We start from the raw sequence: 20,618 nt of genomic DNA, 5'->3' as shown, positions 1-20,618 counted from the left end.
GGATATTGAAAGCAAGGTATCCTCACTGCATCGGCAAAAGCAGAGGAAGCTTTTTGAAGAAGTTGAAACGGATCGAGATCGAGATGATTATGCATCATCTGAACCCGGAAAAAACGAGGAGGATATTCCTGAATCGACATCAGTTTCGTCTGTTCAAAGTGACGATTCTGTTGTAAAAGTAACAGAAAATACTCCACGTTATTCAGGTAGCAGCAATTCGGTTAATAGCTTTGATTCTGCAAGGAGCACCGCCATGTCTTCAACTTGCTCATCTTCAAGCGACACAAGTGAAAATGAAGAAGATACTTGTCGATCGACTTCAACTGGAGGAAGCAAGGTAATCATCAGTAGTGTATCCATGTCAACATCACTTAATTCAAGCGGTGGGTCATCAAAAGATAAACGTAAGGTATATAACGATGAAGATAATGCCTCTACATCAGAATCTGAGAAATGCTTGACTGATTGGCTTGGGAATTCTCCTTTGCTACCATCGTATGGATGTTCTTCAGCAAAGGACTTATCGTCAATGAATTCATGGAGATCATCAGGTAGCTCACATGTTAGTTCTGAAACTAGAAAATCTCGACAAAAAAATAAATCTAAAGTTTCACTTGACGTTTTTGAAGAAAAAACTTTATCTGTGGCAGTAAAAGAGAAAAAGAAGCAGAGCTATGAAGCTATTCAGAAGTTGCGGCGGAACAGCAAGCTAAGTTCGTCGCAAAACTGCACTCTCATTGATGTGAACAAAATCACGCCACTCGTTACACATATTCAGCTGGCCACTTCACCAAGAGCTACACCATCAGAGACGTTTGAAGGGAAAAAGAGGAAGCTTCTGCCAAGTCACGTCACCACATCGAGCGAAGATGAGGAAACATCAGGACTATCGTTAGTCAAAAAATTTTCGAGTAATTTTTGTGAAGACGGCCTTTCCGATATCCATGTTCTTTTCCGTGAAGCGAATGTGGAATGTGAATTCGGTTCGATTGATGGAATAAATTCTACATCGATCCATTATCGGAATAACCAATCCGTGCAAGCAAGTTCAGCATTATCTCCCTCACCAGTTTCTTCCGATGATGTTTTGAATTCATATTCACGGTCATCTTCTTTCAAGCCGCAGAAACCTACCGACAGCGAGGAAAACTCATCGGAATGTGAAATCAGCATCGATAAACTTTCAAGGATGTGTTTTGACCGATCGACATCTCCTGTCGCCCCTCGCTTGGCGCTTCCGCAGGACCAAAAAGAAAAAAGTTTGACGGGCCAATTTCGACGCCCGGCCTTCCATCTGTTCTCTCAAGCGGAAGATCATGAATATTCAGGGCACGGCTACTTAATTGGCTCCGCAGGAAAGACGGTTGAGGGTACATGTGACGATCTCCAAGAAGAAATCGAGAAAAGGCTGACCTTGTCTCGAAATTCAAACTTTCTGGATCTCAGTGAACTTGGGCTTCCTTTCTATCCGACGGCCGTTATCTGCGCCGACCTATCACATACCGAGGTGAGCAAAACGTGTGGTTTAACCCGTGCTAATAAATTTTTTTATATTGACTACTTCAATGAAATTTATACGCACATTTTAATGATAAAACAATCCAATTAAGTCATAATTGATGGTGGAAACTAACAAATTAAAACTAGTCTACATGATGAATATTGGTGATTTATAAAAATTGGTGTACCAGTTGTATTGCTCGACAGGAAACATTTCAATTTGAAACAATAGACAACCTTGTCGTCTTCACACCTGATAGTTGAAATATTTCTCAATTCGGCATTAGAACTTCAAAATGATGCGAAATAAATAATAACATTTATATTAAAAAAACATTAGGAATAATTCGATTTCGATTTTTTTCTATAAATAATAAAGGTGCATGATGAAGGTTCCTAAAAATTCCAGTGAGTGCTGTAGTTGATTGCTGAACCATTATTAAAGTTGAGTCAACTGACGACGCACAGAACTAAGCTGGAATTTTAGAACAGAGCATAAAGCTTGTGATTTTTGGGCTGATGCATGTCCATCTCCAGATTGGTTGTGATGTCATCCTCTTCAGACTGTGATCGGTTGTGGGATTATGATGTCATTCACTCTAGACTGTGATTGGTTGTGTATAATACGCCATGTGCACCATGGTTTAAGTAGTACAAGGTTGAACCATGAGAAGCTCATTTTCGCGGATGGAGCTTATTGTTAGCATGTTACGTCACTGATCTCAATGACATCACGGGCATTAACCAATCTCCGAAATGCGATCAAACCAGTCAACCAATCCGTCATGGGAATGACGGGTTTGTTTACGTTTCTCGATCTCAGTGACGTAACAAGAAAGCTGAACTGAAAGACGGAACTTATCGTGGGTCAACCTTATATAGTTCAACCATGATGTGTACTGGTTAATTTAATACCCCTTTAGGATTGCAGCCTGAAAAGAATCGGTAAAAATTTTAATTGAAGATATTTAACAGCAAATTTTAACGAAAATAATTGGCGGGAAGTAAGAGATTACAAAAAATAACAACCTTATTAAAATAACCGTGCATGCAAGGGGGGTGGTTTCGAATTTAATGTTGCGCAAAATTCCGCTAATTTCGTTCAATGAAGGGCCAAATTGCATCTTGAAGTGAATGACGTCATGGTGACGCATCACAATGAGGCACCTACAACGTAAATGCTGAATATCGAGTGAGAAAAAAGAAATCGGTTTTATGTAAATCATTATCCATTAATCATTTATAGCGGTCATTTATCCATTAATCAATTTAATCTTCAAAAATATGTTGATAACTAATTGCACTTCTCGCAATTATTTTATAAATTTGAAAAATCAATTCATGTCATTTATTAGATTGCTACCATTTTCATTAATACTGTCCTTCGTCTTTATTATAGGGTAACGTGGGGCAGCGCGCCCCCCACTTTTTTTAAACTAAAATTTTGACGAAGTTTTAATTGATACGAGTACACTTAGCAAAACGTAAATCCGTACACTTCATCCCAGTGAAACTGTCGACCGGCGGTAGAGAACACGGGTCAATATCTGCCATACTTAGCGAGAAACCCGCTATGGGCCCGTGACCCGCAGTGGGCTCGCTGCCCCATGTTACCCTAGATCAGGGCGTGAAGCGGCTTATGAGTTGTTAGTGTATAGTTGATTTACAGGCTCATGGTGAGTCCATCAATAAATTCTGAGCATATACGCTGTAAGTCCGGCAATTAGAATGAATTAAAATTATTGTCAATGACAGTGTTTGGTCTTGACGAGGATAAGCCGCTTTACAGCCTGAACCATTATAGAGATGAAGAACCGTACTAATAAAATTTGCAGGAATCTAATAAATGATAAGGATTGATTTTTAAAATTGATAAAATAATTACGAAAACTTCGATTAGTTGTTGACAGATTTCTAAATGATTAAATTAATCAATGGATAAGCAATCGATTAATGATGATAAAATTTGCCCAATTGTAACTTACCTGCAACAAATTTTCTTATTGAATCAATCTTAATTTTTTTAATTTTAGGTTAGGTTTGGCCGTATGATGACGTCATTCACGTCTAGATGCAGTTTGGCCCTTCATTGAACGAAATTGACAGAATTTTGCGCAACCTTAAATTCTAACCCCTCTGTCACGGTTAGCTCAATAAAATTGCTTAGTATACGGAATCCTAAGAGAAGTAAATCCCTTCTAATAATGATGGTATTTACCAACCACAATCTATGTTTCACAAGAAAATCGCGTTAAATCGACCAGAATGAGAACAACAATAATTTGGCGCTGAGTCTTCGAAATTCTTGCAACATCAATGATGCCTCACTAAAATCCCTATTTAGTGCAGCTCTGAGGTTAAAAGCCTTAAATTACAGACATCGTAAAGGCTCGTTTTGTTCTCGGCTTAAGACAATCGTGTCCAATTGGCCATCATCCAATAGCAGTCGAGCTTTCATTGCTTCCCTTGTCTGTCCGAAAGACGAAGCTTTCCATTGGTTGTCGTATTAGCGGATCACGAGGATTTAAGTAACACGCATCCTCTTATTGAAACATGAGAAGTTCTTTTCGTGCTAGGCGCCGTAAGATGGTCCGTTAAGGGAACGATATCAGGTCTTTTTTTCTGTATGGTGTCGTGTGGAAAGATGCGCTTGTTAAGAAATTATTTAATCGTAGAGTGCTTAACTTCATTCGATGCTAGGAAATAATTTTGGCTTATTTATAATCTTACTAGTTTGACTGAAATACAACGAAGCCAAGGTCTTACGTGAAAATACCAGACATGTTTTTTAAGTCAGTACCGTTTTGGAATTGAAAAATGACGTGAAAAGACATCGTAATAATTTTATTTTTACATGAAAGCCTGTGCTTTAAACTACTTTTCTACATAATTTCAGTGAATATTGAGGCACTTGTCATAACGTTTCACCAGTTTTTGAATACCCGCCTGATAAAACTCTGCCGCCTGACTTGTTAACCACTGCATCACAAATGTTTTGACTTCGTTATCGTCTTGAAGACGCCGACCGCCTAGGTGTTTCTTCAAGTGCAGTGTGATGCATTTGATGCAGTGTGATGCATTTGATGCCGTGTGATGCATTTGATGCAGTGTGATGCATTTGATGCAGTGTGATGCATTTGATGCCGTGTGATGCATTTGATGCAGTGTGATGCATTTGATGCAGTGTGATGCATTTGATGCAGTGTGATGCATCACGCTGCACTTGATGCAGCAAATGCATCACACTGCACTCTTCTTTTGTGAAGCAGTGGTTAACAAGTCAGGCGACAGAATTTTATCAGGAGGGTATTCAAAAACTGGCGCTACGTTATGACAAGTGTCTCAATATTCACGGAAATTGTGTAGAAAAGTAGATTAAGGTACAGGTTTTCATGAAAAATAAAATTATTGCGATATCTTTGCACGTCATTTTTCAATTCCAAAACGTTACTGACATGAAAAACATGCCTCGTAGTTAAGGGGAGCGTCTTGGTCCGAAAAAAACTTTTTTATTTACGGACGAATCACTTCGAAATTTGATACACGTATGTAAAACGCAATTCTAAAACTTTTTTGTTCATGTGAATTTTTCGAAAAAAAATTAAAAATAACGAGAAATTCTTAGAAAACGGACAAAAAAGGGGGTACTGTAGAAATATCAGCGGGCCTAGGATTTTCAAGCTACAACATCGAGACACGTATCATTCGATGTCAGAATGTCAGCTTTAAGATGAGAATAAAAACAGGAAAAGCCTAAATTGTTGATTTTGGACCAAGACGCTCCCCTTAAGGTTTAATAAGATAAGATTTTGGAAATAAAAATTTCAGGGAGAGATGATAACCAACCTTAATTTGTGCAACAATGAATCACAAAAATGCTTCATTTTATGTTTGGGTAATTTTTAATTTACGCAGGTAAACTAACAGAATGACATGCGCGTGAATATTTTTTTTCACATCACAAAGCTATGTTCGACAGCGGCACTACTACATCATTCCAATGCAGAGCTCGTTTTGGAACAAAAATTTACATTTTGTACAACAATACAACGTAACTTCCGTACATAAATGCCGCTACTTTCCGTTACTGCCGTAATGGAGTATATAATTTCCACATCAAAATCGATACGAATGAATCACAGTTGAACCAAAACCATGAAAACTACAACTTAATAAGAGAAAGAAATCTCGCCATCCTTACCAAAAAAGGATTGGCAACCACGCAGCTCTCGTCGAAATAACCTGAGATTAAATAAGCACATGGACTTTATGAATATTTATTTCTTGGACCTCAGCGAGTGAGCTGCATCCCATCTTTTTACCATCCATTTCCTTGCCTTGCTAAGCCAATAAGAGCGACTCTGAGTGAGCAAGAGGCTGGGTCACATGTCACAGGAGGATTGAATGACCGACCCCAAGAGACGTGGTAAAGCTCATTAGTTCTCGTGCTCTGCAGTCTGGAAAAACAATCATAATCGCAAAATCGAATCTAGTCGTATTTTCTACGTTGAGCTTATTTTTTACGATAGCCTTGATTAATTTTTGTTGTATGATCTGGATAAATTCACTGATATAACGTGTGGATAATTATTGAAGATATTTGTTTTAGAGGTAATATGAGCCCTTGATACTTCACTGGCTTGTCTTTTTGCCTTCTCTGACCGTCGCATGCCTGGTCGCCGTGAGCGGAGGTTGATGGCTGCCTGATGAGCAGTGCTCATGCTCGTTGCTGCTCACAATGTTCATACTGCCGGTCATGCTGACGGTCATGATTATTCTTGAGGCTAATGCTGATAGAACTCTGCTCTATGGGTTGCTATTCTTCGTGATATTCTCGCTGCTATTGTGCTCATTCCGTTTATGATAAAGCTTTTATTGATAGAGGAAAAGTAATCTGGGCTGTTGGTTGTACATATGTTACATATTTACAATGCTATTGTAAAAAGATCAACGAGATTCTCTTGCATGCATTGCCCTCCTCATACCAGCCGGTCTCCTTCCTTACAATTCACCCGTCCTCAATTCGCCATTTCTATCTCATCTGATTGCTTGTAGGGCTGCAGCTCGACTCTGAATATGAATCAAACTGATGTTGTATTGCAAATGAATAGTGACGCGTTGCTTGGGACGCGTCACTATTAAATTTAAACTGATTTGAATAATAGTTTCGTTCACTAAACTTTTGTTGTGAACTCGGTTTAGCCGATGTCAATTGTGGAAGCTAATATGAAGAGGGGAGCATCTGCCGTGCTCGGAGCTGGGAGATACAACTGAGATGGGGAGAGGAAAATATTCTTGCTGAACGATACATTTCACGTAGTTTTTTTAATGATTATTCTGTAACTTATGAAATAAAGGTAAAAATAAATATTAAATAAATTAATAAATGAAGTTAAATTAAAATAAATAAAGTTAAATAAAGTTCAATAAAAATGCTCGTGTCAGTAATCCACAATCAAGATGTTAAAATCCTCCCAAATTACAGAATCCTACTCATATGCCGCAATGCAGACTCGTTCTAAACGAACGCTCATTAACTAGACTTTCTGGTAACGACGGTCGGCAACAAATCTTTTTTTACGTAATAGTTAGCGTCGGAAATGTGGAACCACGAAGTCCTGGTCTGAAATTGTCACGCTCATCCGTCACAATCGTCGTGCAGAGGCACAAAGGCACTCTGATGATCGCAAACAAAGGTGTCAATTTGTGCAACGAGTTGGTCCATTGTTCCGCCTGATGGCCTCAGGTTTATTTGCGGAAACCATGCAGTATCCGCTCATCGACTTGACTGCGAATTACATGCAGGACATCTTTCGCTTCTTTATTTTTGGCGTCGTTTTCGTTCATGATTTTTTATATATGTTTTTGTGGTCGTTCAACTTTAGAATAATTTGTATTTTGTGTGCATGACCTATAGCTGCAGTGGCAAAAGTGGAGAAAGTTTGAAAAAAGGGCCAGACATTTTTTATGTTAAAATAATTGTATTTTTGTGAGTAACGTAAGCCGAGAGAGAAAAGTTGTTCGTTCAAAGTCGGTAAATACTGAGCAAAAACGGGTTTAGTAAATTATTCATTTCAATGTAAAACGTTTGATACAAAATATTTTTATTTGCAAATAGATTGGATTAAAAAAATATTTAAAACTTATTGTATACTTAACTACACTACTTTGAGATTATCCATTAGATCTTTATTTATGTAATGTTATCTTGCCACGACTATCGTCTGACCATCACAGAGAACTCAACCATCGAATAAAATTTCACATTTCTAGGACTACGATTCGATTTATATCAGATTCACTATATTTTCACGAGCCAACAAAGGTAAAAAACTTCGTCAAATCTTTTTTTATTATTTCTTCCAAATAAATGATTTAAAATGCAAAATTGAAGTGAATCCTCCTTCCCTAAATTAATCAGACGCATCGAAGGTTCCCCCTTTCCTATATCCTCATGTAATTTCCAACAAAATTCGTTAACATTTTAATTACAAAACAAATCGAGTTTCTCTCTTATCAGTATAATCAATTGAAGGGCTCGGATAACAGGTTTTGCTCAATACTTTTTCTCATCTCGCAGCGTCTGTCGATCTCTGACAACCAACTGGTTTCCTTGCCGACGCCGTCTCTGTCTCTGCTGCCGCGCCTGACGTGGCTCGACCTGCGCTACAATCATCTCTGTACTCTGCCCTGGTCAGAGCTCCAGCAGCTGCAGCAACTGCAGGTGCTGCTGCTGCAAAACAATTGCCTTCACACGCTGCCTCTGTCTTTAGGTAAGTTGAAATTCATTGATGCGGCTAAAAATTCAGTGATGAGGCTCAAAATTCACTGATGCGACTCGAAATTAAATGGTGAGGCATAAAATTCACTAATATATGCAATCAATTTACTAATAATAATACTAGTAATAAACAGAAAAACAGAGTATATTGACTAAATTGATAATTTTTTAAAACGAATTTGATGAAAATTTTTAAATAGTAATGATAGAGTGGCAGTGAATCGTAAATCGATAAAATTTATTTTCATGTTGAAAGCCCAAATTTATTCCGAAGACTTAGCGTCATATACGCCGATGAAGCGAAGTGCATACAACATTTACAACATTATAAATACGGCCAGCTGCTTTATATGCAACTTTAGCAGTCGCTAATTGAATATTATCATTTAATCATGAATGAAAATTCAGTTGCGCCCTTCAGTGGCCGCTGTAAAGAATCGTATGTAATAGAATCGTATGTATATTATCATCCGCCCGTGTATCAATCAATTCATGCCAAATTTCTCTCGGTCTGAGACCCCAAGAATATCTCCGCCGTGTTTAGAGGAAGATTTGTAGGCGGGCACGCATGTCTCGAGATTGCATTCCATCTCCAGTGGAGCGTAAGGAAGTGCAGCGAGGGCGATGACATGCCGGATTGCAATTCAAGGAACGCCCAGGACAATAAATTTGTTCGTGCGTGGAACCGGAAACAGAAAGAATAATCCGTTTTCAGTCCAATTTCTTGGAAACTCGCGTTCCTCTGAGTACATTACTCATGCATATTACATCCAGTCACCCCGCGCGAATTTGATTAAACGACCTCGCTTCTCAGAGACGTTTAAGATGCAAAGAGCGCTCGATGAAGATGAGGTTGAAAATGTACAAAAATGTCAACTGTCTGATTCAAGTTTTGGCCACCACGAAATTGTACCGAAATGATGCCCACGGTAATAAGGCGGTTTTAGGCCTAGAAAGCCGAGATTTGTAGGTTCAATCTCGAGAGCAAACGCGCAGCAGTATTGCGGGTGACATGAGAAGACTTTATTTCCGCGTTTATTTGCTAGAGCTGCTTCCTCCTTGATAGAAAACGTTTCATTTGAAGTCAGAATCAGTGGAAATTAAATCCAGATGAAAGTATGTCCTATGTGATACCATTGAGATGAAAGATGCTTTGCTTTTCCATTTTACATTAGAAACGAGTTTCTTTCACCAGAATGTTCAATGTTTATAAAATTTGACAATTTTTCGTTTTCTGATGCCTCTTTAATAAATTTGATAGAATTTTTCTGGCTGTGTATATATAAACGAGTTTGTCAGCAAAGAAGTAACATTTTAACTATCGATTTAAAATATTTATTTATCCAAAATTCCTTGAACGTGTGAGAGCAAATTTTCGCGTTTCTTGCTCAGCGTTATGAACTACTTAGTTTCATTTATGTTTTAAGGACAATTCATCAACGCATGAAATTTAAAAATTGTTTTTCCGTGTTCTTTTTAGCGGAACTTCCTAAGCTGATGACGCTACAAACTAGCGGCAACCCTCTTGTCTTCCCTCCAAAGCATATCCTAGAAGCTGGCACGACGGCCATCTTGAATTTTTTACGATCCCGCAATGAAATCCGACGCAACATTCAAAGCGGAGCCTGTTGGAGCCATGCTGATAGGTTTTGCTTTGAAAATAAAATGAAAATTAAGTTCATTGAACCAGAATACAGCAGTGACTCGGAAAGCGATTCTAGCTTCACCTCGAATCCACTTGAAACCCCGGCCAATGCTGCCAGTTCGTTACACGAATTTAATGAAGAAAATCAATCTGATGTGAATATAATTGATGTCTCAAATATTAGCCGCTTCTCTGCAAATGAGATAAAATCGCCATTTTGCACTCCTGATAGTGGACGAGAAACATTGAGGTCATTGGATCAACCGAGCACGCCAGCATCACCATGTTTATTAACACCAAACCCGGAGTTCCCTTCAACGGCCATCTTTTACGATGGTGATTGTTCGGCTTATGAGAATAGAGTCATATCCCCTACACGCCTACTGCACGATGACTGTTGTGTGCAACCCCAGCAAGAAAATGTTGAATTAAATCGCATGCTAATACATTTTCAAGGCTTGCTTGGCCGATGCACCGAAAATAACAGAACTAAATCTCAAGAGTCAGCTAATAGTAGCTTGTGCGGCATCCCCGTGAAACACAGTAGCAACTTTCGTAACTTGGAGCCTCGTATCCTGGAGCTGCAGACCCCAGCTATGAGGAACAACGAGAGTTCAAGAAAGCAACCTCATGCAGAGATGATGAAATCTACCTACAAAAATTTCAATCCTTGTGTTACGACTGTTGAAAAATCGCTAAAACATACTCGAAATAAAAATCAATATTGTACTGGCAGCCCCAGAAACCAATCGAACTGTGATCGTACTATGCAATTACCAAACATTTTCTTCAAATCCACCGGCTTTCAAAGACGCTGTTCAGACAGCATCGTTCCACCGAGCGCCAAGAGTTTGAACACACCTCATCACACGCCATCATGGAGCTCTCGTGAATGTTTGTCTAAAAACTACAATTTTCCGTGTTTTGCACAAAAAAGCCCCTGCTGCATCGAAAGAAGGCGAAGCTTGCATTTGATGATCGGTGAAAACTTCCTGAAATTAGACAAGGACGAGACGGACATGGACAGTGACAGCTTGGATGGCGACCTCGGCGAAGGCTGTCGGAAGCCATTGTTAGACACCAAAAGTGATCTTCAGGGAAATGGTACAAGCGACCGAAAACTGGTGTGTTTCCTTTTTAGTTTTTTCTACTTAGATTATGCATAATATAAAGTGCAGTTTTCAAATGGTTATTTTATGCTGCCTGAAGTCAACCACATGTCAAATTAATTTTTTTTTCATGCAGGCTAATTGAAACTCAAGTTATTATGTCCATTTGACCTTAATTGAACTACGGTTAAGATTCAGATAATCTTTTTTAAAAAAAACATGTTCAAATTAGCTACACGGACTTGAGTTATTAATTCTCAATACTTACGCTGTTTGCTAAATCGAAAAATTTTTGAAGAAAAAAAACGCTTTTTATTATTATTTTGAGTGTGAATGAGTAGAAAACCTAAAGTTAATGTCTATTTTGAGAGTAAATTTTTATTTCTGATTGAAAATTAGTGGGTTTGCACACAGTGGCCGGGTTCACACCATACTACCGGGCACGTGCCTGGTATATGTAAGTCTCGGTCCAGTCCAATATTCTTTAATACATTTCTATAGAAGCATTCACACCAGCCGTGCAAGGCACCTGCATGCCCATGGTTTTAACCCGGCCTAAATTGCTTAATTATTGCTCAAGACAAATCTAAATGTGATATAATTGTGAATGAGCAAAAAATTTGAAGTATGTATGAATGAAAATATGAAAATTATATGATGAAAGTGAAGTAAGGAAGGAGTAAATGCCGGGAGAAACTGAGTCAATCAAAACAAGTAACAGGAAATAAAGTTATTATAATTAGATGCAAGTGAAAAATTTATAAGAAATTGAATTAAATTTGATTTATAATGACGCAAATGAACCTATCAAAGTCATAGGCAAATCATGCCAGCTAATGCACGTGTGTATCCTACAGAGTGTAAGCACCTGCTCCGTGCAACCTGTGCTGGTGCCTCTCGAAGTCCCTTTTTCTCCTCCGCCGGCCATAAAATTGGCCGCAAAATGTAATCCTGAGGGCCACAATGGCCGGCAACCGCAAAGAAGCGCACTTTTACGGCCCAAGAAAATTCTTCAAAAGAAGGACTTTCCCGTGAATGCAGAGACCGGATCTAATAGCTCGGTATCCCCTCACGTGTTTGAGTTTAACCAGCGAAAAAATTCGATGAGCTCTCAAAAAAGAGAGCCAAGTGAAAAATGCTCTCGGCGGTATGGCATCATTGGTTCGGGGTGAGTCTGAGGTAAAGAATTTCCCGTCAGAAATGAATTTGCGAAATAGATAATTTTTTTCGGAAATGAAAATTATTCAAAAATTCTTCCGAAAGGCAGCGGCCATATATTTACAGTTTGGAATTTGCTGATATCTTCAGGTAGTCTCCTTTTGTGAAAATAAATATGCTTAATTTTTCAATTTTATGTTCTAGTATTTGATCATATTTCTCGCTGCTTCGCGACACGTGGTTTTGAGACCAAAATTAATTGAAATGAGAAGTGACATCGCAAGGTTTGAACTCCTAATAAATATAAAAATAGTCCTATTGAGTTTATTTCCCGTATGATTTAAATGTTATTTTGAACAATTTTTTTCATTTGATAATTCATTTGACTAGCACTTATGACTTACGAACTGACTAATGACTTATCAGGCTTAATAGAAAGTTACGGTAATCTGAAGTCAAACCTCGTACATAAATTATGAATAGTCCATTAAAAATTGTCAAGGCAGATTTTTACCGAAATAATTTTATTTTCGTGTGTGCACAGGTTACCGAAGTTACAGACGGTGGCGGCAGCGGCGGCTCAGGACCGAGCGAGAAGACGGGCAACAGCCGCCGCCAGCCGACAGGAGCGACAGCTGGGAGCTTTGAAGTAATTAACAATCATACACTTAAAAAATTAATTGGTTTTATTTTCCAAGAAATGACACACTTCCTTACCCACAGCACGAGCAGAGAGCAGACGTAGCACTGATAAGCCTCTTTTGCCGCGCCAGACTGGGTTTGAATGACCCAAATGAGGGCAAAAAGTGCACGACTGCTTGAAAAATTTCACACTCATTTCTCTCAGTGATATATGTCCACTTCCATAGGTTGCAGTGCTCTAATTGCACGTCGTTTAGAAGTCAGTCACATCTTTTTGATTAATTCGGTTAATTATTTTGAATATATTTGAATCGAAATAGTATTATTATTGTTTCTGATTCAATGATTAATAAATTAATTAGTCAGAAACACACAATGGGAATATTTTAAACTTTATACAGGCACGCTCGAAGTATTCAACACTGGAGGGAGGAAGCAGCGATGCAGCAGCAGCGTTATCGGGATCACTTTAATCCAGGTGAAAATTCTGTCATAAATGAATAATGTAATTTATGGAGAAGTTGTCCATACTATTATATGGAAAATGGAATATTTAAATAATCTTTTGTTATCGCCTAAGTGGAGGAAAGTAAATTCTGCAAAAAATTATTTTAATCCAGATATATAAGGTGTTATCGAATCTGTTATCCTGTATCAAATCTTTGTTATAATTAGTTTATTATTATAATTTTTTTGGATCCAGTCAGCGTGAAGCTCAGAGGTACTGATATTTATGACTGAATTGAATTTGTATGTACTGTATATACTCACAACAAATTCATAGACTCTTGCATCTGCAGCTCATGTATATTCCTCGTACACCGTACGCTGTTCTATTATCGTTTAGAGGCAAATATGGTTCAATCCTCCTAGGAGTTCTCACCGCGAGTTTTTTTATTAATTTCAAAACTGCCGTAGATTTGTCTATCACAGTGACAATGACGACGCAAAACACCAACGCTGGTCACTAATGGCAAGTTGTTACGCTGAGTTTCTTTAGCAGTTTTTTTCGGAATATAACTCGGGCAACTATAACTTCGGAATGTAACTTCACAAATATAAATTCACAAATATAAATTATTTCATCTTTGGATTCCCAATTTTTGCCTAATTCGCGCGCAGATGTTGGGAAAGTCAGAACAAGTTGGGATTTTAGGTTTTCAGGATTTTAGGACCATTTTAGCATCAGGCAAGGCCCAGTTTTAAATAGAAAGTTTTTTCTTTCTGGTGCATATATGTTCATTATATGTTATTTATTATTTAATGTTATTCAATGGAAACTTCGTTGTTTCAATTCCAACTTGGCATAGGCCACCAATTATCGAGAAGGAACAATGGAAGAGGCTTCATAAACTAATATCTATTCTTAAAGGAAGAGACTTTACAAAATTTTTAGAAAGCTGTGGTTAAATTAATAAAAAAAATTATTCACTTCATTCCCTTGAACATATCGAAGAGAACTCTCAAATAAAAATTTAAAAAAATTAAATTCTTTAAAATTCTTCAATTAAAATAACCTCTTCATTAATTTTTTTACCGAGAAAGTTTCTGTTTAACCTCAATAACCACACACATAACAATAAACAGTTTCTATGATCACTCCAAACTAGTATACTTTTTTAATAGATAATTTGTAGCATCCAACTCTAATTTCTTTGCTAGGCGGACTTTTTTTATAAATAAATGAAGCTCATCAAAAATTCCTTGTCCCTTGTTCACTAGCAGTTGTTAAACCTTTTTTTTTTTTAATTTCTGATGACGCGAGCGGTTCTCGAACTAAAAATATATTTTTTTTTAAATTTGGGATCAAATAAAATTGAGCAATTTATTCAGAAGTGCCCGTAGAAAAGTAGTAGACATGTTACGCCAATCATAGTGATTATAAACAATAATGTGCCTATCGTTTATATTTGCCAAATATTTATGTATTTTAAGTCTTTAAATATTTAAATACATAAAATTTTTTTTAAATATTTGAATAATTTAAATAGGTAAATATTTTCATATTTGCCAAATATATATCAGAATTTTCCTTATTACATGCGAAAATAATAATCTTCAACTGTTATAAATTAAATTGCAGATGAATTTATACCACCAGTTCTACTATCACCAATCTTCCCTTCTATCGAGTGTCTCAGCCCGAGATCCAAGTCCAAGGTAAAGTTAACATTTTCGTTTGAAGAATTTAATATAAGTTCCTTAATGTTCCAATACTCGAAAATTTCAATCACAAATAACGGGTGGAAATTGAACGCAATTTGTATTTTTGGAAATCATTTTATACATGACTAGAAACTTTAATCATACATTTATCGATATCGGCAAAAAGAATACATTGGATTGAACGTGTAAAAACTAAAAGTGGATTTATTCCTTTCAGTTGAACTATCTGATTAATGTTTTACTAAACTGCATCAAGGCTCGGTAAATTTAACCATGACTGTACAATAAGGCATTCGAATTTTATTTCAATTCATCTCCATGTTGAACGCCTAAATGATTTCATGATGAAAAATATATCTAATGCCGATGAAAAAATGAAGCTAAAAAATTCTTAAATTCATGGTAGTTCTGCCCCTCATTAGCTTAAATAAATTATCATTTATTTGCTTCCACAGTAAGAAATTTACTTATTAAACTGTAAAATTAATTAAATCAGACACTCTCTAAATCAATTTCGGGGAAACTCAACGAATCTTCGTAGGAAATGATCGAGCACGAGTATAGTGAATGCGAGATGCGGCTAATATACATGTATATGGCAAGTTTAATCTATGAGCTAATTAAAAGATGACCGCGTCATATGTTGCCATGCTTGGAACACAAGTAAATCAATCCATACTTTATGTAGAATTTATGACTGCTTGAATGTAATTTAAAAAATGAATTTAAAATAATACAAGCCCATAATTATCTTATTTTAAATAAATAATGGTTCTATATAAGTAAAAATGACTGAATACAACACTAATGAAGCGTGCATCGAAAGTATCATCAATAATTAATCTACTTTTTTTTAATTACCAACGATAGGCCCTGCAGCTGATGAGTGATGACGGATCGCTGGCTAGCAGGTGAGATTGCGTTTACAGTTCTAATTAACGATAACATTTGTGAACAATTTCCTCCGCTAATTGTCAGCTGCGCAGATTAAAAATTATTCCAGTGATGATTGCTAAATCTTCGAATTCCCTGACATTAAATGGCTTTATATTTTATATTAATTAGTTCTCGCAGCTCAGCTTAGTTTTAATATATGTATGTAAGATTATATGAATTAGTTTGTAAGTTTCCTGAAAAAGTTCTTAAAATGGTGAACCAATTTCGACACATTATGAAAATCTTCTCATTAACTCATATTATTTATTTTAAAATTTGATAGTATGTGCAATAGCATTCAAAATTTGGAGCTTAAAGTCTTCGTTGGAACATTTGAAATATTATTTTCTTCCAGCATTAAGAGATTGCTCAGATTTAAGAAAATTCAGTAAATGCATGCCTTCTACACTTTGCTCATTTAATCTAATAAACGTGTGTTTTCCTATCTTTCCTAAGAACTATGTCGGCGGATCAAATTCTACAAGAAATTCAAGATTGTTTGCAAATTCTTAATTCAAAATATGCATCAAAATTGAGCAGCCAGATCCAAAAACTTGGAGGAAGCAAAGTTCTCTTGGACAAACGACCTCTGCCTTACTCAGGGACCGACCAAACTTGCATTAACTCTATCTCAAATTCCATGAAAACTTGCGAAAAACTTTTTGCCCCCGAGGGGAGATTCGACAAGAAATCAGAATCTTCCAATTTCCGAGGCCATCGCAAACTACACGAAGTTTCAAACTGCATTGGAACTGAACAATGCGATTCGAAGTTTGGTTCGAGCGACCTTGATTCGAGTGTGCAAGCGCCCGACCCAAGCCGACACGATCAGGACGGCGGCGAATCAAAAGACCACGAAGGCGAAAACACGAGCCTTAATGTGGAAGCAAAGCTAAAAGTTTGTCAGCGTTTAATGGAGCTTCAAAAACACCTGCTTCGCTATAGAGAGAATCTTAATTACAGTTGAAAAGGTGAGTGGGGGTTAAACTTCTGTTTATGTGAGTTTTCCTCTTGGTTGAGCTCAACGTAATGAGCAACTTGAACAGAAATTTAAAGTCAATAGATTTCTCATTAGGTTCACATTTTTCAATTATTATCGAAAGCTAAATTCTTTTAAACAATGTTGATTTATATTTTAATGAGTCGCATTGGAAGAGCCTAGCGTAATTTTTGCTCATGAGAGTTTCGATAATACATATACGGATATACATACATCACCTGCAAGTTTACTTATTGAAGTCTACGGAAAAAAGTCCGAAATATTTAAGTATCTTTTAAGAAACCAGTATTCACTCGTGCCAAGATTCACAAAAAAAAATTTGAAAACAATTTCTAGGAAAATAAATTCGTACAATTCACGTTAATTTATTTAAACTTGAGGCGAAATAGGCTATAATCATCTTTCGATCGATTATTTGCGAATTTCATTTTCATTAGACTAATTACGCTAGAGTGCAAGATCATTATAGATTATACCAACTAAATTTAATTCATTTTGAGAACGCTTAGACATTTATGAAAAGAGAACCACGTAGGCCCGAACAGAAGTATACCAAATAAATTGTAATTGGCGCTCTTCAAAACTAACGTCCATTTGTTCATACAGTGATCACATCAGAAATTAAAATAAATTCCCATGTGAATAAAATCATATTTCTATTTTATTTTACAGAAATTTTGTTCTTTTATTCAATGTAAATGCTGAATACATCAAATATAATGCACCTTCTATTATTATTACAGCCTCAATTCATCCACAAAGTACCGAGCGGAATTGAGAGCTCGACAGTCGCTCCAGCATACACGGAATGAGCAAAGGATTTCGTAGAAGTTGTCTGCATGCAGTTATCATTCCATTATTGATATGGTTAATAAATCAAAAAAAGCTATGTGAACATCTAAGCAGTAAGTGTTCAACAATTAAAAGATTGTGCATTCACCGAAATTGAATCGGAAGTTCACTTATTTGTGCAGTCCTATTTTAACTAACAATGAGGCACTGTTCAAAAAGTGAAAAATATTTTCAACAGAAATGTGAGTCGATAGTGGAGGTGTTTTGTTCAGTGATGGCTTAGGCAGATGGGTACATGGTGGTGAAACCTCAACATGGCAGGTCGTGAATATTGGGTGCAACGCAAAACCTGATAAATACGGAGTGTTGGAGATCAGTCAAATTTTCCGATCTAACTAACTTGATAAGTTAGTTAGATTAAAGTTTTCTGTAGTTTTCTTTACATCTGCTGATGATAATTTAGTATAATTAGCCATAATTTAATATAAACTTAATTATTGATGATAGCTTCCTATATACAGCGTGTTCTCTGTCACCAATGAGATTTATTCGAAACGTGTCGCAGAAGTTTTTACACGTTAAAAATACACTAAGCATTTATCAATATAGTCGTTTCATTGGATTTTTCCTCGAGTGAAAACCATTCTGCCACGCTTCTTCAACGCGGAGTCACAATCCAACACGGCGCACCCACGCGTCTTCAACCCTGAGTTACAACCCAACACGACGCACCCACGCTTCTTCAACCCTGAGTTACAACCCAACACGGCGCACCCACGCGTCTTCAACCCTGAGTCACAACCCAACACGGCGCAACCAAGCTTCTTCAACCCTGAGTCACAACCCAACACCGCGCACCCACGCTTCTTCAACCCTGAGTCACCACCCAACACAGCGCACCCACGCTTCTTCAACCCTGAGTCGTCACCCAACACGGCGCACCCAAGCTTCTTCAACCCTGAGTCACAACCTAACACGGCGCACTCACGCTTCTTCAACCTTAAGTCACAACCCAACACGGCGCACCCACGCTTCTTCAACCTTGAGTCACCACCCAACACGGCGCACCCACGCTTCTTCAACCCTGAGTCACAACCCAACACGGCGCACTCACGCTTCTTCAACCCTGAGTCACAACCCAACACGGCGCACCCACGTTTATTCAACCCTGAGTCACAACCTAACACGGCGCACCAACGCTTCTTCAACCCTGAGTAACTCCGCAGGCTTGTTAGCGCCGAGTGTCCACATTTCACTCCCAGAAAGAACGCTCGCCTGTCGCCTCATCAGCGACCGCGGCAAAAAGGTGAAAAATCACGTGAGCGGAATTGCAAGATGAAAAAAAACAAATGCGAGCTCACGCAGCCACGCGAGATCGTTCATAAGTTCCATATGAAAAACAACAAATCGGCGAAAATTTGACGCTGGTTCCAATGAACGAAACTGATAATTTGTTTATATTCTTCTTCAGCGTTGTGAACAATTTAAGGAAAATAATTGTGTTGGCCCATGTACCTAGAAAAAGATTCGTTTCTGTAACGTAGGTCTTGGTAACGTGCATCACAATATGCTGAAAAGAAGTTAGCTTAGTTGCCCGATCAATACTTTCTTTGCTCATGTCATCTTGAAACTGAAGTCAATCTCGACTTTTATAAATACTACAAGGTATATAAATACGCTCACAAGACGATAATTAGTTTTATTATAGATCCCATTAATTAGGAACCTCATTGAGACCATTAACAGCAAGTATAAAGTTGCGGAACTTGAATACATTCAACGAGAAGCTAAGCTGCAACAATTATTGACTCTAAAATATTAACAATCTTACATGATGAGCGACAATTATACTTCTACACGCATTCAAAAAATTCACTACGTTTTGAGTCAAAAAAGTTATTCTGACATTTATTTATTAATCTAAATTAGTGACGGCAAAAGATTTTTAATGTCAGTACATATGAATACTTGATCAAAATTTGTTCATTTTATGACGGTTAAAAATAGAATCGTTCTGAATTGAAACCATCACTGCTTCACATCGGAATCAACCTTCACACTGAAGGAATATTCAAGGATGAAGATTTCACCACGTCGAGTGTCAGAGAACACGGAAGAAATAGGGCAGAATCTGAAGCGCTTGAATGCAATTCTGTGTTCCGAATAAAGGACACACAACACAAAACTCGAGCAATCTTTTAGATACTCGCAACATAGTGTTTACGAATACTATCAGAACCAATGATGACAGAGGCGCTTGATCAAATAAATACATGAGGTATAAGGGTTTCGAAGAGGTGGTACGACCAATTTGTAATACGAAAATGAAAAAAAAACACAGTTGGATAGTTCACCTAACGCACAAGCAATATCATTCGAAATCAATTCACATTCCAAAGTTTTTGCTTGCTTACATTTTTCCAAAAAAAAACCTTCGACGGTCCTAGTCAAAATATTTAGATTTTGCAACGATAATAAAGGAGAATCGCATAAGGCCAGTTCGTACTCTACTAACTTCAGGTGTAACATTGCCTAGCCTGATGAAGAATAGTGCAACGTTACAGATCGATGTAAAGAATAGAGCAACATTATAGAACGATATAAAGAATAGAGCAACATTATAGAACGATATAAAGAATAGTGAAACATTACAAATCGATAAAAAGAATAGAGCAAGTTTTTTCAGCTGAATGCATTAAAGTTTCGAGGGAGCGTCCACTCGTTCCCAGCTACGAGTTCGGCGCTGCGCTTGGCAAGCATGACAAGCCATAAGAGAGTTGCGACATAGGAAAAAGTTGGCTAGTTGTGTTAAATTTCTTTAATGAAAATAAAAACGTGGAAGCAAGGGTGGAATGAACCATGAATAAATAGAACATTCACACAATATTA

At 37.3% G+C, this 20,618-nt stretch overlaps 3 protein-coding genes across 3 annotated transcripts; all 3 read left to right on the top strand.

Annotated features, from left to right (window-relative positions):
- The first annotated feature begins 545 nt into the window (after positions 1-545).
- On the top strand, positions 546-12,846 carry LOC125178951. Its single transcript, XM_047883893.1, has 5 exons — positions 546-1,507; positions 8,081-8,273; positions 9,762-11,050; positions 11,893-12,203; positions 12,738-12,846. Exons 1-5 carry the CDS (start codon positions 1,190-1,192, stop codon positions 12,844-12,846), a joined length of 2,220 nt encoding a protein of 739 aa, XP_047739849.1. The 5' UTR covers positions 546-1,189.
- A 399-nt stretch (positions 12,847-13,245) lies between these two features.
- On the top strand, positions 13,246-18,100 carry LOC125178952. Its single transcript, XM_047883897.1, has 5 exons — positions 13,246-13,313; positions 14,919-14,995; positions 15,872-15,912; positions 16,394-16,908; positions 17,681-18,100. The coding sequence occupies exons 1-4, from the start codon at positions 13,277-13,279 to the stop codon at positions 16,902-16,904; spliced, it is 666 nt and encodes a 221-aa protein (XP_047739853.1). The 5' UTR covers positions 13,246-13,276; the 3' UTR covers positions 16,905-16,908; positions 17,681-18,100.
- LOC125178950 (putative proline-rich protein 21) lies at positions 18,044-18,947 on the top strand. The gene is made up of 2 exons (XM_047883892.1): positions 18,044-18,053; positions 18,364-18,947. The coding sequence occupies exons 1-2, from the start codon at positions 18,044-18,046 to the stop codon at positions 18,945-18,947; spliced, it is 594 nt and encodes a 197-aa protein (XP_047739848.1).
- Positions 18,948-20,618: the final 1,671 nt, after the last annotated feature.

This window comes from Hyalella azteca, unplaced genomic scaffold (assembly GCF_000764305.2).
Source record: "Hyalella azteca isolate HAZT.00-mixed unplaced genomic scaffold, Hazt_2.0.2 contig13953, whole genome shotgun sequence".
Taxonomy (NCBI): domain Eukaryota; kingdom Metazoa; phylum Arthropoda; class Malacostraca; order Amphipoda; family Hyalellidae; genus Hyalella; species Hyalella azteca.
This window is presented reverse-complemented; position numbering and strand designations above follow the sequence as displayed.

Coding starts and splice junctions, on each gene's coding strand:
- LOC125178951 (XM_047883893.1), top strand. CDS start 1,190: ATGTGTTTTGACCGATCGACATCTCCTGTCGCCCCTCGCTTGGCGCTT. Junction 8,274..9,761: donor CACGCTGCCTCTGTCTTTAG/GTAAGTTGAAAT, acceptor TGTTCTTTTTAG/CGGAACTTCCTAAGCTGATG. Junction 11,051..11,892: donor GTACAAGCGACCGAAAACTG/GTGTGTTTCCTT, acceptor TGTATCCTACAG/AGTGTAAGCACCTGCTCCGT.
- LOC125178952 (XM_047883897.1), top strand. CDS start 13,277: ATGCAGCAGCAGCGTTATCGGGATCACTTTAATCCAG. Junction 13,314..14,918: donor TCGGGATCACTTTAATCCAG/GTGAAAATTCTG, acceptor ATTAAATTGCAG/ATGAATTTATACCACCAGTT. Junction 15,913..16,393: donor GACGGATCGCTGGCTAGCAG/GTGAGATTGCGT, acceptor ATCTTTCCTAAG/AACTATGTCGGCGGATCAAA.